The sequence below is a fragment of the Protopterus annectens genome, chromosome 2.part1 (assembly GCF_019279795.1).
Source record: "Protopterus annectens isolate FY-2018-M chromosome 2.part1, PAN1.0, whole genome shotgun sequence".
Taxonomy (NCBI): domain Eukaryota; kingdom Metazoa; phylum Chordata; order Ceratodontiformes; family Protopteridae; genus Protopterus; species Protopterus annectens.
This window is the reverse complement of record NC_056729.1, coordinates 489781108-489797468: the sequence shown is the minus strand read 5'-3', so window position 1 is coordinate 489797468 and position 16361 is coordinate 489781108. Positions and strand designations below refer to the sequence as shown.

General features: G+C 40.7%; 2 protein-coding genes across 3 annotated transcripts in view; one reads left to right on the top strand and one right to left on the bottom strand.

Moving 5' to 3' along the window:
• The window catches only part of LRRC46 (leucine rich repeat containing 46), an 805439-nt gene extending 799686 nt beyond the window's left edge, over positions 1 to 5753 (bottom strand). Inside the window, exon 1 of the mRNA XM_044062285.1 lies at positions 5617 to 5753. Coding sequence (XP_043918220.1) covers positions 5617 to 5629 — 13 coding nt within the window. The 5' untranslated portion in view covers positions 5630 to 5753. The remainder of the gene's footprint in view (positions 1 to 5616) is intronic.
• A 6-nt stretch (positions 5754 to 5759) lies between these two features.
• Positions 5760 to 16361, top strand: part of MRPL10 (mitochondrial ribosomal protein L10) — a 348343-nt gene continuing 337741 nt past the window's right edge. Inside the window, exons 1-2 of one of the 2 annotated variants that reach the window (XM_044062287.1) lie at positions 5760 to 5871; positions 14573 to 14742. In XM_044062287.1, coding sequence (XP_043918222.1) covers positions 5832 to 5871; positions 14573 to 14742 — 210 coding nt within the window. In that variant the 5' untranslated portion in view covers positions 5760 to 5831. The remainder of the gene's footprint in view (positions 5872 to 14572; positions 14743 to 16361) is intronic. The other variant, XM_044062286.1, reaches the window with a different exon arrangement.

The window sequence follows — 16361 nt, the reverse complement described above, 5'->3', positions numbered from 1 at the left end:
ATTTGTCAGCTAAGGTGGTACTGCATGGTGTGGGTAGGTGAGTACTGGGGATACACTTCCTGCTGTCCCACAGAGCTGTCAGTTGACTGATGCTATTCCAGTTAGCCACCCCATTCCCTTGCATGCTTGATCAATACCATAGACATACTATCAGAACATTCCACTCCATTCATTTATTTTGTTAAGGAGACTGGCTTATGTTGTGCCTGAGGCTGTTGGGAGGATTGTGCTTGAGGGCTGACTATGTCAGATGCACGCAGTACACTGCCTATACATGTTATGGTATAGGTGGTGTGATGTTTGGCATCCATTTTACTCTGTGTGAAAGTCAGAGAGAGGGAGAGAGAGATCAGTCTCTGGGGCCCTACACTGTCAGTGTATGGGCCATGCGTTGCCTCTTTGTCAAGACCAGGGCATACTGGGCATGCCTGCATCTGCCTACAGGGGCAGGCTCAGGATGTTCCTCCTCTGAGTCTCTCTGTGCCTGTGGAGACCATGGCAATGGTGGAGGGGGCTATGTGGCCCTTCCCCATTTTGTTCTTGCTGCAGCTGTTTCCACAGGATCATATTGTGTAGCATGACACATACTATGAACATGTGTGCACATGTGGCTGAGAGTACTGCATTTCTGATAGGTGTCATCATCCATGGCTCCAGTGAGTAGCCAGCATCCCCCACCAGATGGCCATATGGGATGTCCCCACTGCCAAACGATTGGTACAGCTGTGACAAATTGTGATGGCTTCCAGGGCTGCCAGCACACACGTTCAAGATAATGGCCTGGGCATCACACACAACCTGGCAGTTGATGGAGTGGAACCCCTTGTGGTTTAGGTAGACCCTACCCTGGTCACCAGGTGGTGCTTTGATGTGGATGTGCATGCAGTCTATGGCACCCAGTTCCTCTGGGTATTTTGCTACATGGTGGAAGAGACACATATTGCTGGTCCTTTCCTCACGGGTGCTGGGGAAGTAAATCTGCTCAGTGGCATGTGGTCACATGGCATCCAGGAACTGGTGGAGTATCCTGGACACATATGCCTGTGAGCCCCCATGATATCCCCAGTTGGTCTTTGGGAAATACCTGTAGCTAGTATTCTTAAGGCTACACATACCTTGGTATCCACTGGGATGAGTTCCCCTCTGTTGGTTTTGGCGCTGAGGTGAGGCCGGCACAGCTCAAGTTGCTGAAGTATGTCCCTGTCCACCCTGTAGCACGCTACTATCTCCAGATCATTTAGCCCCTGGTAGGTTACCCTGGGTCTGAACACTCTTCTCCTCCTCCTCGGTCTGAGTTGATTGTCAGCATTTTCCTCCTCACCACCCTCAGTCTCTAGCACATACTGATAGATCAGAGTAACAGCAGCCCCTAACATGTTTTGTTAGATTTGTCAGTTTAAAATTCCCCTGAATGTGTACACCAGTGGTGTAGAGTTTGTGGGAAAAAACAGACTTCAAGGTGTTTGCATAGTTTATAGTAGGGTGCTGGGCTGCTGCCTGTGTAATTAGCTGATTCTGATATATTCCACCTGCCAGCTATGCTAGTTCTCCTTGATAGCCTTCCTTCTGCTGTTTCCCCTTTCTATTCCCTCCCCATTTAAGCCCAGATGCATGCCGTGCATACCTGGTGCTCAATTGTAAACAGTTCTGCTATTTCTGTTTTTTTATTTTTTTTTAGGCCCGGTGAGTGCCACATACACCCGTTTAGCAAAAGCAAATAGTTGTAAGCAGAACTGGCCCTCCTGGATGGGAACACGTTCTGCATTTCATGGAATAAGAAAATACAGCCTCAGACACACACCCTTCCTTAGCTGTGCTTAGCTAAGGGCAAACATGGGACACTGAGCTCCAATGTGCTTACACAGCAAGCATGACACACACCCTTTTCATGTTAGCTGCTCCTCCTGTCTACATGGTGGTGTTGGAGCACATACATGGTTAGGTGCAGTCTGACACTTAGAAGAAATTTGTAATTCAGTATAACTCCCCTCATTTGCATGCACCACTGCCTTACTCCATATGTATACTGGGCCTTTCCTCTTAGCAACCACTATTCCCTGGTATTGTTTTCATTCTGCATGCCATCGACTATAATGGCAAAATGCAGATTTCTGTAAAAAATTATTCCCCCCCTTTTTTATTTTCGGCATGATCCCGTTTGCACACCGCTGCCCTATGCTTAAACGGCCGAGATCAGCCAAAACAAAGTTTTATTTTAAAAAATGAAAACTATTTTTCATGCCAATGGCCATACAGTTGGCCATTGGCATGCCTACTAAATATAATACATGCTTTTGTTTGAGCTGTCATGCCTCTGTTTTTTCATTTGCATTAATGTATTCAGCTAGTAAGTGAATACATTTCTGCAGGTTACACTATTCCTGCAAGAACACCTGCCTGCTTGCTGAATTGCTAATTCACCTCATTTGCATGGTTTTCACCAACAAATGAGGTAATTAGCATAAGGCAGTGGTGTCCATGCAGGAATAGTGTAGAAGCGCTCGTGCATGTCCTGGGAGCCCTTTGCTGAATCTCTCGGTGGCCATGTTCTGTGCAGTAGCTGCTGCACAATTCCTACACTCCATGTAGGGTTTAATGAATCCCATGGATAGTGTAAACCAAGGTCTTGGCCAAACATAAATGAGGGTGATTAGAGACAGAAAAGAAGCAGTCCTTTTACAGAAGGTAAAGAAGATAACAGTGGCTCACACAAATCCTGTTATATGTCAATGGCATGGGAATTCACAGTTATTTCCCTATGTGTGGCATGAGTCATACAAAGCATTATGGGAAACAGAAAAGGTTGAGGAGACCAAGATCACGTTAATACATCAAGCTCCATTGGTAGCCATGTTGTGGAAAACAGGCTAAAATTACAAGTAAAGCATAGAGTGACTTTGAGGTGTTAAAATAGGTCAGGAAACAAAAACAGTGTGAAAAAATAGATTTTTTTTTAGTTATAAGGTGGAGTTTTCCTTAACTTATTCCAGGTAGTATTACATACTAAGAAGAAAAGAAAAAAAGAAAGAAAACAATAGAAATAACAGAAGTAAATCCAACCAGTTAACTATAGCAGCTGCTGTATAAAACCAAGCATTTTATTCAAAGGAAAATAAAACCATAAAAGCAAAGCTAAAACACAAATAAGCACTTTCACACCTTTCTAAACAGGCGCTTCTTCAGATTTAAAAACTTTTACAAACAAACCATCTTTTAAACACAGCTACCTCATCAGGTCACGTGATCTCAGAATTGGTCTTAAAGGGACAGTTCCATTAAGTCCCTTCCTACCATCTGCATGTAATTCTACGATCCACTTCATCACTTAACATTCAATTTTATTCCTTAAATCATCTTTTCTATTACTAGGTGCAAGTAATTCCAAAACTAAAAACTTAAAAGTATGGCTGGTGTCATTCTCTAAAGCATGTTTATACAATGCATTATGAACATCATTCTTCCTGATGTCATTTAAATGTTCTCCAGTTCTAAGAGACAGCAGTATGCCTATCAACTTATTTGCTTAAGAATTCCAGATACATAACAAAAAAAAAGATACAGAGCAAAGGATCAACATCAGGGACAGTTTTTAAATATTACTCTAATTTACTTAAAAAAATCAGTGGAAAACAGGTTTTACTTCAACGTGAGTTTTCAGAATAATAAGTAAGTTCAGCATATGGCATTATTAACGGACTAATCCTCAGTGATTTATGAGAAAATCAAAAATGTTATGATAGACTGGACAAAAATATGAGATAAAAATCAAGGACTTTCTGTGAAATCAGACACAGTTGAGATGTATAGTAGTGTTAGGGAATTATTGCCATTAAAACTCACTACCCATTTAAATGGGTGGTAATATTGATGGTGCTTATGTTATTAAAGTGGCAGTGATTGCTACTGAGCATCTGCCAGCTTGTTGGTGAGTCTGATCTTGACAATCGCCTATAACATCCCTGGCTGATGACACCCAGGAAAGTAATTCTTTGAGCATGAAATAAATATGTAGCTCTCGACCTCTTACCCCGAAAATCAGGGCCAAATCCAGAAATAATCAGGAGCCCTTTTTAAACTATTAATACTACTAACTTAAGAACTTGACAGAATAAGAGAATGTGAATTAACATGCATTTTCTGAAGTAAAAAAAGTCTATAATGCTCTATTATTATTAAGTAATCTACCACATTTTCTCCCAAAATCACCATTTTAGGACAGATTAGGAGAAACAGAGCAAAGATTTGAGCCAAAATTGGAACATCTGAAAGGTGCATTATTGAAACCTTTCTTAAAGAACAAATGTACACATAGGCACATGCTAAATAAAATAAAATTAACAGAAAATATAGTCTATAGACATATGATTGTTATGGAATATCCTATCAGAAGGAACAATAAAATTTGATATACATAGCTGTCAACCTTCCATCTCCAAAATGTGGAGCACTAGCTCTCATAATGTAGAGCACATGGGCAAAATGTGAACACTTATTAACAGCATGCTAACAACTTCAGCTAGGAAACTCATGATATGGTTGAAATATGTCACTTTATCTGTTTTTGCTAAGTTAGTATGATTTAATATTATTTACAATAGATGTGGACAATTAGCTAGGCTTAAAATGTCCTGCAAGGGCAGCTAATCTAGTACTTACCTAAGATACCATGACCACGGACATCAGCAGTGCTATTAGCTTAACAGCATATTTTTCTTTGGGTCACAAGGTTGTGGGTTCCATTCCCGTTCCAAATGACTAATTAATTTCTGGTACAATAGTACGATATTAGCGGATGCTGCGCTTCCCATTGTGCCATCATTTGGAAGAGACATTAAACCGAGGTCCTATCTGCTGGAGTTGTTTGCAGCTTGGCTGGTTGTAATATATCCCACTTCACTTATCATTAAGATAGCGTTGTCGCTTGACAGCAAGAAGCTCTCCGGTTCGATTTTCGGCTGGAGCGGCTTCTGTGCGGAGTCTACATATCTTCCCTGCAGACAAGTGAGTTTTAAAGACATGCGATAGGTGTGTGTGTTTCTTTTTTGAAGGATGGGCGCTGGGCTGGCAACTCGATACTATAAAAAATCCAATGCCACTCAATCTGTGGACCAGTGATCCGCTGTGACGACCCCTAACAGGAGAAACCGAAAGACGTATCGTTAAGTGTACAGGAAGTTCTCCGGTGTCCTAGCCACATTTACCCTTAGTACTATAATTATTGCCTCTGTCTGGGCTCTCCCATGAACGGGGACTACTAGCCTAATGGGACTAACCTGGTGCACAAAAGATGGCAGATACAAGCATAACTAAAATGTTTATTGCCCATTATTAAAAAAATCAATAATAAATGTGTGACAGTCTCTTTCAATGTAAATTAGGGAGAAACATTGACTTAAGACGCATATTTAAGAACATTCTTTATACCGAGGTGCACCTAAGCGGTGTATGTGATAAGTCTGCGAGATAAGCGTTTTAAAACTATGCGCGCTGCAAATTTAATATCGAGCTACTCGTCAATCGCAAAACTACAACGTGGTTACAACATAGCCAATGTATCAATTCATTTTACAACTGCATTGTTTTCTACTACTCCTTTCATATACCCCTTCTTTATACCTGTTTTCTCCATGTCACAGAGGTACGGGATTAAAAAGAGAAATCAGAATCTTCGTTTTGTTTACTGTGGGACGCAAAGACTATAAAAGTGAATCGAGCTTCTAGCGCCGAAGTGCGTTGCCAGGATACGGTCACTATTTAGCCATCCCATGATGCCTGGCTGGAACCGCCCCCAGTATCCCATAATTCTGTTCCAGTAGTCGGAATTTGACAGTATGGCAGGTCGTTTTTATGTAACTACTGTACTACGACTTGGTAAGTTAGTTTTAAGGATGACTCGTCTTCTGTTATCGAAGTGATTACGTCTTGATTCAGAGTTGTTGACTGTTAAATGTCAGTATGTCCTAACTAGTCCATTGTCATTGATGGAGCCTTGGATGTACCGAGATCATGTCCATTTTGCCACCTTGTGACATTACTTCTGTCCAAAAATCGATTTTGTTTGAAGAGAAAGGCAGGTGGCAACTTACAATGACATTTTTTTTTTTGGGGGGGGGGCTGGATTTCTTCCCTGCACCAGTATAATGTTGCTTATTTCTATAAGCTACATGCTAGGTTTGAGCAGCAGATTCATGAAATTCTGAAATCCTTGTCAGGGCTAACATGGTGCAGTAGATAATTTACTTATTTTTTAAAAAACAATAGTAGGATATTGTGCACACGAGATGTAACGCAAAATTCATTTGGGAGTTAAGACTAAGAAACTCGAAAAAAATTGTAAAGGCTGTATCGGCGTTTGAATTTCCACTTGTGACCACGATAGAAAGACCACTTTTTTATTTAGAAATAGTAACACCCCCCTTAGAAGTCAACGTAGAGGATGGGGTAGAGCAGCACTTTTGCCCGCTTACTTGTCCCTGGGGAAGGGGTTAAGTTCACAACCAAAATACACATAGTAATTTGATTAGTAGTAATTTGTGGAGACTAGTGATGCAAGTCTAAAGGTGTGTTTATTTGTAATATCCATTGGGAGGTGGAGTTGGGTCAGTGAGAGCCTGCAAAGTTATTTATTTATTTTATTTAACATTTGTTGACTGGGTTAGTCTGAGCCATAGCCCTTTTTCAGCGGAGGCCCAGGGACAAAAACTCCACAGGCATTACAAACATATAAAGTAGTAGATACAGTGATTCAGTGAGATATACAAAGAGACAAGTTTATTATCATCTCTGGTTTAGGTTACAGTGTTTAAGAAGCATATGAGGGCTGTGGAGGTGCTATGTTTTTGGGTAAGTAAGTTTTCTTGTAAGATGTAATGTAGTTTTTCATAGATTCATAGGTTGCTTGGTATTAGACTATCTGCCCTAGGGCCTATTCTTCCCACACTATTTACTTCCCTGGACCCCTGTCTAGCAGGGTGACTGACATGATCCCCGGGGTGAATTTCCTATCTCCCATCCAATCATCAAGTTTCCTTTTGAAGAGGGCCAAGGAGGTAAAAAGGTCTATTGAAGACACAACAGTACGCGGCGACACTCTAATAGTAAATTCTTGTTTAATACAATGTAAACGGACAAAACATTCAAAAAATACTTAGCGCTTTCACCCAGTTCTATACCAGGTTTCATCAGAGTGGTTGGCATATGGAGCAGTTCATTTAAATACTTTACCAAATCAATTTCCATTCTTACAATCAGTGTGCTAATAATGTAATTATTTAATTATATAATTAAACCTTTAAAGGAGTATAGCAAGTAATAAAAATCGCATTTGTTAAATACACTTATGTAGAAATGCAATATAAGCTGTATAACCTCGTACATAAGAAACCATAAATTAATATCTAATATAAAATTAAGTAACTTTCTGTATAAATATTTAACACATCTAAAATTGTCTTAAAAAGGTATATATAAATAAATATAAATTTTGAACTGTATTATATGTATAACTATATATGTGTAAAACCTGCATGAAAGTCAATAATGTTAATATAGAACTCGTATAACTTTGTTTCTGCATCTAAACCAATATAGGTGGATGTATGTAAACACAAAAATGTGACTAGCTTTCTGACATATAAACTATAGACATAAATATGTCTCTGAATATTTTAAAAATTTTATGAAGTTAATATTTAAATATGTGTATATATTAAAAACCAAGGAGGTGCTCTGCTTAACATGTATGGGCAGTCTATTCCAGAGTCTGGGGAGTCTCTGGGCCAGGAACCTATCCGTCCAGCATGTTTTGTTCTTTGTGATGACAAGGTTTAGATCCCTGGAGCATGTCGCTCTTGAGGGATTGGGATTTCTTTAAGTGGAGCCTGTCCAGAAGCTCAGGGTTTGACATGGCCTTGTATGTGAAGCAGAGATAGTCTCTGAGGAGATGATAGCCACAGAGTATTGCTGGAGTTTTTTTAAACGGTCAGCATAGGGCATCTGCTTTAGGCCTGTGATTCTTTTAGTGAGGTACTTCTGCGGCCTTTCTAGCTGTTGTAGATGTCTTGTGAGGTACATAACCAAATGGGGCATTGTACTCTTTAATGGGTCTAATGAGGGATTAGTACAGTGGGACAATGACCTTCTTTTTTCTGGATGAAAAGTCCTTAGTGATGAGGTGTGCCACGCAGAAGGATTTCCTGACTGTTGTGGCGATGTGGTTATCGAAGGTGACCACTGTCCACCTGTGTCCCCAAGTCTCTCATCACACTTTCAGTGTTTAGTGTACTGCCATCTATGTGGTAATTCATGGGTACATGCTTTTTCCCCAAAGGGGATAACTGTACATTTCTTGGCATTAAGCTTGAGCCCATGGCTCTGGCACCAAGCATCTGTTTCTGTAAGGCCCTTTTGTAGAATATCTATATCGGTTGGGGATTCAGTAATGGCTCCCAGTTTGCAGTCATCTGCGAACTTTGTTAGCCAGAGTCCCTCAGTGTTGGCCTGTACTTCAGAGCAGTAGATGCGAAACAAGAGCGGTCCCAGGACTGAACCTGAGGTACTCTGCTTGTCACTTGTCTGGAGCTGGATTTGGAGTCAGATACTTTTACAATCTGGGTTCTGTCAGTAAGTCAGTTGCCAACCCATCGAGTGATGTAAGGATTTATGCCCAGCTTAGTAAGTTTATCTATGATTCCAGAGTGGGGAATGGTGTTGATGGCCTTGAGGTCCAGGTAGGCTGTGTGGACCGCCTTACTCTTGTCCACAGCTTCTTGAGACTGATTCTGAGAAGTCAGTCAGGTTCAGGAGACACAATCGGCACTTCACGAACCCAAACTGGGGGGAGTCCAGTGTTTGAAGGTTGCCAGTGTCTTTGTTTATAAGTTCCATGATAATGCGTTCCATGCGCTTGCAGATCAGGCTTGTCAGACTGATGGGACGGTAGTTCCCTGGATCCAAGGTGGATCCCCCCTTGTGGAGTGGGATAACTGTAGCTGTGCGCCACTCGGTGGGTACAAAGCCTTAGGTGAGGCTATAATTTAAACATGACACTTAGGTGAGGTGCCAGTTCATTTTGTAGTTCATGTAATACACAGCCTGGGATGTCATCTGGTCCCATGGATGCTGTTTCTTACCTTTGAAGAGTGCGGTTTCTACCTGTGTGGTCGTGATTACTGGAATTTGGCAATGTTTTGGTATTGAAATAGGCCCTTTAGGGGGTGAGAGGGGGGTGAAGTTGGCACTAAATTGATCTGCCAGGATATTGGCAATATCCTTAGGATCAGTATATTTAATGCCATTCTGTTGTAGCTCAGAGCATTGCCATTTAGATTCTTGACGTAACTATAGAATGCCTTGTGGTTGTCTTTGGAATCTTTGACAACTTTATTTTTATAACTAGCTTTGGAGGATTTTATGAGGGATCTCAGCTTCTTACTGAGGCTGGTAAGGGAGTTTTTTGCATCCTGGGATTTTCCTCTTTTCTGCAACAGTTTCTTCTGTTGTATAGTTTGTTTATGGCAGGGGACCACCAGATTGGCTTCCTTTTTTTTTGGAGGAGAGCGTCTTGGTTCGGCATCAGTTTCCATGTATAATTTATATGTCGTCAGAAGGCAAGTTTATTGGTCTATAATTTTTAGGGTAGCTTGCAGGTTCACTCTAAGTAAGAGAATTGTTTTGCCTGTTAGCCAGTGTGGTGTCTGTTTGGGGTGCACATATAAATAGTTCTTACTCATGGCTAATCCTTGTGCAAAGATGTTAATACTTTTAACCAACAGTTAGGTACTGCATCTGGGCCTGGGTTTTTCCAATTAGAGCCTTTTCTCAACTGTGTTTCAATCTCTCTGGCTGTTATTTCATCCCATTCATATCTTGTACCTTCTTTTACTTCTTCTATCCATTTAGCATCTTTGTGTTCCACAGGATCTTCATAGATACTTCACCAAAATGTATCTACTTCCTCTTTTTTTTGGCAGTCTTTCAATTCCTTTTCCCTTATTTCCTAATTCTCTATAAAACTTTTTTGGGTCATGAATAAATTGCTTATTTTGTACTTTTCCTGTATATTTATTTGTGTATCTTCTAAGTTTTTCCTGGCTCCAGTAATTGCTTACTACAGACAAAGAGGAATACAAATATACCCTTACTTGGACGACTGCCTTATACAAGCAGAGAACAAGGACATTCTACTACAGCATCTGACATTTGTGATAAGACTCTTACCATGCCTAGGGTACACAAGTCAACAAAAAGAAATCAAAACTAGTACTCTCTCAAGAAATAATATTCCTGGGTGCAAGCTTAAATACAACTGCCAGATGGCTTATCTCACTCCATACAAACAAAGGCAACTGACTACTTATTTCAAGGTAATAGCAACAAAGGCCCAGTTATCTGCAAGAAAAATTCTGCAGGCTTTGGGCTTCATGGCATGCTGCATCTTACGAATTTCATATGCAAGACTGCATATGAGGAAAATCCAGTGGTACCTAAAAAGTGTCTGGACACAACATTGCCACAGTCTGGAAACAATGATTACTCTGATTCCCTGCCTGCAACAGGAATTTCGATGGTGGGCAAAGGCTTGTCACCAAAACAAGGGACAGCTGTTCTCACTGCCCCCAGCCAGGCAGAGCCTAGCAATGATGCATCAGATTATGCCTGTGGGCACACATGGCAGGCAGAGGCATTCAGGGCACCTGTTCCACAAATCAAAAGCATCTACATATCAATCAAAAAGAGATGCTAGCTGTTCAAAATGCCCTGACAGCCTTCAAGGACCTACTTCATCCGGGACAACTACTGATAAAGACAGACAACACCACGGTCATGTGCTACATAAACGAGCAGGGGGCACTCATTCTTATCCCCTATGCAGGCTAACTATGGTGTTATGGGACACAGCATTGACTTACCAAGTTCATCTACAGGCACAGTTCCTGCCAGGAAAGAAAAATACTCTGGCAGACGAACTAAGCAGAAACCTCATGGATCCCCACGAGTGGCACCTGGATCCACAAGTCTTCAGCATAACAAAGAAATGGGGACGCCCGGACATCTTATTTGCCTCCCCTCAAAACAATCAACTAAAAGGATTCTGCACAAGGACTTACCACAGACAAGCTTGGAAAGTGGATGCCTTATCTTTCAACTGGACAAAACCTATCAGTATATGCCTTTCTTCCACTGCCTCTCCTCCCCAAGGAATGTGGGAAGAAATAGCCAGGGAATTGTTATGGCTAGGCTTGTATAGGCCCTAGGGCTGATAGCCTAGTACCAACCTATGAACCTATGAAGGTACTCCTAAAGGTCAGGCAGGAGAAACCAAAAATGATTCTGATTGCCCCAGACTGGCCACGTCAGTACTGGTATCCGATCTTAAGGAACTTGTCCCAATGCCCATCCTGGACCTTACCTCAAATACCTCATCTATTGCCCCAGACTGGCCACGTCAGTACTGGTATCCGATCTTAAGGAACTTGTCCCAATGCCCATCCTGGACCTTACCTCAAATACCTCATCTACTGTCCCAGCAAAACAATCAGATTCTGCACAGCCAACTCAGGACCCTAAACCTGGCAGCATGGCGGATAATGTAGCCATACAAACCACACCTCTCAGTAAAGCTGTGATGGATGTCATTTTAGAAGCCAGAAGGCCTAGTACTAGAAAATCCTATCCTGGTAAATGGAAGATTTTGCACTTGGAACCAATATCAAAGAATTGATACAGCTGTCCCAAATATTCCACAGATTTTGCAATACTTAACTGAGATGCTGGACCAAGGCCTATCTTTTTTTCATCAATTAAAATCCATGCCTCTGCCATTTCGGCTCCTTACAATACAGAGTCACCACTCTTTTCTCATCCTTTATTAAGGCAGTACCTCAGAGGAGCCAAAAATATAAGGCCTCCAAGGAGAACGCCAATACCTGCATGGGACCTCAATTATGGAAAAACTCACCTTACCTCCTTTTAAGCCAGCTGCTACTGCGGGCATAAAGTTCTTATCTTGGAAAACAGCTCTGCTCCTAGCAATAACTTTAGCAAGATGACTTTCAGAGCTACAGGTTCTCATGGCCGTGGAACCTTTTATCATTTTCTATCCAGATAGGGTCTCTCTAAGAGCAAACCCTACATTTATGCCTAAGGTGGTATCCAGTGTAGCCCTTAACCAAACAATTAATTTGCCAACTTTTTATCCAACTCCACAAAACAAGGGGGAGAAAATTCTGCATTCTTTGGACGTACACAGACAACTTAGATTCTACTTGGACAAAACTAAAGTTTTCAGAAAGACAGAGCAATTACTAGTGGCCTATGCCACAGCATCACAAGGAAAGGCCATCTCCAAGCAGACTATTTCAAAGTGGATAGGTCACTGCATTCGTTTCTGCTACTCCAAGCATGGCAAACCAGTGCCTAAGGTCATTAGGCCACATTCAACCAGATCTGCAGTCACTTCTGCAGCCTTTCTCAGGGGAGTACCAACCAAAGACTCTTAGAGGCTGCTACTTGAAGTTCAGTGCATACCTTCACAAAACATTTACAATCTGCCTCTTTACTGTAAATCTAGGGCAGGCTTTGCCACTGCAGTTCTGCTGGGCCTCATAGCCACTCCTAATGCTGTCTAGTTCCAGCCTCCCAACCATAGCTTTGGGACTCGACCCAAATGTAATGACTGCAACAGTGAAACACGAAGAACATAGTACAGTTGTGTACACTTACCATAAATATAGATGTTCGAATGTATTCACTGTTGCAGTCCAGGTTACCCACCCGCCATACCCTTTATTTTTGCTGGAACTTATCTTTACTTCTCTAAATTATACAGCCTTGGTGGTGTATTTGCTTATAGATGAAGGTAAAGCTTATTTTGGTGCATGTATGTTTTATTTACATAATTTTAGCCTAACCTTTTGGGGGCACCTGACATCTGAGGCAAGAAAAACTGAATAAAATGGCGTCGGCAGTATCTTTTATACCCCTGACGACCTGACGTCCGGGAAGAGGAGACAGCAACCCATGCAGGACCCAAGACTTTGGAATTCTGGCCGACTGAGGGTAACCTGCCAGCAGGATAACCTAAATGTAATGACTGCAACAGTGAATACACTCTAACATCTACATTTATGGTAAGTGTACACAACTGTACTTTTTGCATTACTCCTTATTAAATCTCTTTTCCTTTCCCACGTCCATATTTCTTCGTCACATGTCTCCTGATGATCTTGCTTTTCCTTATTCTGGGGACTCACTCCATCATGCTGTGATGTAGTCTGTGGTAGACCTTCTGCATTAAATCCTTCACTTTGCAAGCACTCCATAACTTCAACTTCTATTTCTTTAACTTCTGCTTTACTAAGCTTCTTTTCCACATTACGTCCTTTGTGATATTAATTTTTTTATTGTGTGCCTTTGCCTGTATTTCTCTTTGAATATCTTTGAGACTGCCTTCTCTATATTGGTTAACTTGGCTTTCTCCTTTCCATAAATACTGCACCATATCAAATCTTTCTTTTCCATGTCTATATTTCTTTTTTTACATTTTTCAAATATCTCTAGGTTTTGTTTGTATTTTTGCACTTCCTCAGACGCTTCTTTTTTCAAACAGAACCACGTTTCTTGATCTCTATACTGTCTTTCAAAAATAATTAATGCAAATTTTTATTTGAAGCTTCTGACAGTTTTTCTTGCGGAAGTATTTTCTTTCATCTAATTTCTTTCTTAATCATTTTGTATATCTTGTATTTGGAAATTCTGGGCTTTTTACATAGTAACAATACATAATTTCTTTCTTATCTTTATGGCTCTTCTTTGGCCAATCAGTTTTTGTGGACTTCTACTTCCTTCTACAACAGGGGGGCCATCCTCCCCCTGGGCTTGGCCTGGCCTGGCCCCATTGTAAGAATGTTTCCGTATTTTACACTATCATCTTTTCCAGTCCTGGTACCAGTGCGCCTACCAGGATTGGGCACTTTGTTTTATCCTGGGTTTTGTGCACCCAGCTATTTTTTTTTTTTTTTTATAGTTTTTGACTTCTGTCCATGATGTATGCTATATCAATGCAGTCTATATATCAGTGTTGCCTTAGTGAGATTTTTGTGAAAACCTGGTCCACCTTGCGAAGGTACTCACCAAAACTTGAGGATGAATTCAGTTTCAGCACTACTACTCTCCTTTACTTGCTGACTTTTCATCTCTCTTTTCGGGTCCCTTACCTGTGCCCTTGTGGTTGCAGTCATGGGTAAGAAAGATGTGAGAAGGATCAAATCACTTGAGCATGTTGCTGAGTTTTCATTTTTTTTTTTTTTTATATATTTTTTTCTTGACTATTTTCTTTTTTGCCCTTCATGGAAAAACATGCATGTGAATATATTTTCTTGTGATTCACAAGCATTATGCACAGTACTGATGATTTTTTCTTAATTTTTTTTTTCATTTGGATGTGAATCTCTCCCGAGATTTTGCATTCTGTTATGAGTAAAAATTACTGTGTTGCCTTGTGAATATGTATTTTTCCACAAAATGATTATGGATTTGAAGGGGTGTCATGATTTTCTCCATTTTCTTACAGGTTGGCAGCCCTTCCAGCAGAGCATTCGGCATGGCTCCAAGGCTGTCACTCGGCATAAGAAGCCAATGCACTTCCTGCGGCAAAAACTAATGGCTTTGACTGAGTATGTTCCACCAAAACCAGCTGTCCCAAAAACCTGTCTTATTCCCAGAGTCAAAGAAACACAAGAGGTATGACGTTTTAGTTTTGTTAATCATTTTGGGCATGTATCTGCTTCCCTTTTTATATATAGATAACATGTTGTAGAACTGCTAGCAAGGCTCGTTGTGCAGTACTTCTCTGTAGTTCAGCTGTTTAAATAGCTGTATGTGCAGTTTTATCCTGTTTACCACCTATTGCATCACAGAAATTTCATCTTTCCTATCTGAATTGATATCTGCTGTAAGATATCAGAACATGCTAGATATGTAGTTTCCTCATGCTGAATATGCCCTTGCTAATTTCCATTGATGGGGCTGTTACTTTTAGCACTACAGCTAATTAGATTTTAAAAAGACTACTTGTTGTAGTGGTGTTCATCCATGCCATTGTTTTAATCCCTTTGCTACTGAGAAATTTCAGGAAAGTTTTCTCCAGAGTCCTTATTGTCTTGGACTGTTATTGCTTTCTTTGTTGTAAGGGTCGTAAAGACTGCAGTATCTCCAAAAAGGAAGCTTTCATAGAATGATTCTAAGACTGTTATCTACATAATATCCTAGGCTTTCACTTTTAACTGCATAGTCAAAGGAGCTTGAATTTTTTTTGCAAAAAAGTATGTTGAAAGTATTGAGGTGTAATAATGACATTAAAAAGGATAAACATTTTCCTATAGAAATAAACTTTCATTAGGCCTGAAGTCATGACAGCAAAGTGTATTGTTTTCAGTAGCTTTTGTTTGTATAATTCTGAGGAGAACTGATGATGTATATAGTGCCAATTTGGTACTGTTGTTATTTGAAACTCATCACTGCCAACGGATATCATGCTGGATAGTTGAGGAACAAGGACAGTGGACATTGGATCTGCTGCAGTGCCCCAAATAGGTCTGCTGGCCATCAGTGGGAATGAACTCTAACTTATTAGGTACCAATAATGTGTCACTAAAGGAGAAAAAAAGTGCACATGAAACTAGTTTACTAGAAGCAAACTGGCCCCAAGACCATAAAGACAATGTGTACTACTTCAGAAAAACAACTCCAATACAGGAATCCACATAGAAAAAAGTAATGAACAAGTCGACCACAGTATAAGCGGAGCTGACAATGAGGCACAGACCAGAAAAATGCAGGTATAAAGTAAAAGCGTTTATTCCAAATAAGCACACTGACTGAGCGCTTTCACCAGATAAACTGGTTTCATCAGAGTCATGATGACTCTGATGAAACCAGTTTATCTGGTGAAAGCGCTCAGTCGGTGTGCTTATTTGGAATAAACGCTTTTACTTTATACCTGCATTTTTCTGGTCTGTGCCTCATTGTCAGCTCCGCTTATACTGTGGTCGACTTGTTCATTACTTTTTACAATGTGTACTACTGCACTGAGTATGGGCTTCCAACATCCATACCTGGACTAAAACTGTACACTGATCTGTTATGGAGTTGAGTGTTTGGCCTAGCAGGCCCCTTTCTTATCTTCTTTCTCTGTGAATCAGTGTTTTCCAGTCCCCCTTACCCATGGTAACTGACTTTCAAACAAGTACTTTTCTGACACACACAGTTCCCAGGGAAGACTGGTATAATTCTCCAGTTCCTCAGATTTTGTCCTGGCAAGGTAGCACTGCCACTGCTGTATATTATTAGGAAAGAGAACC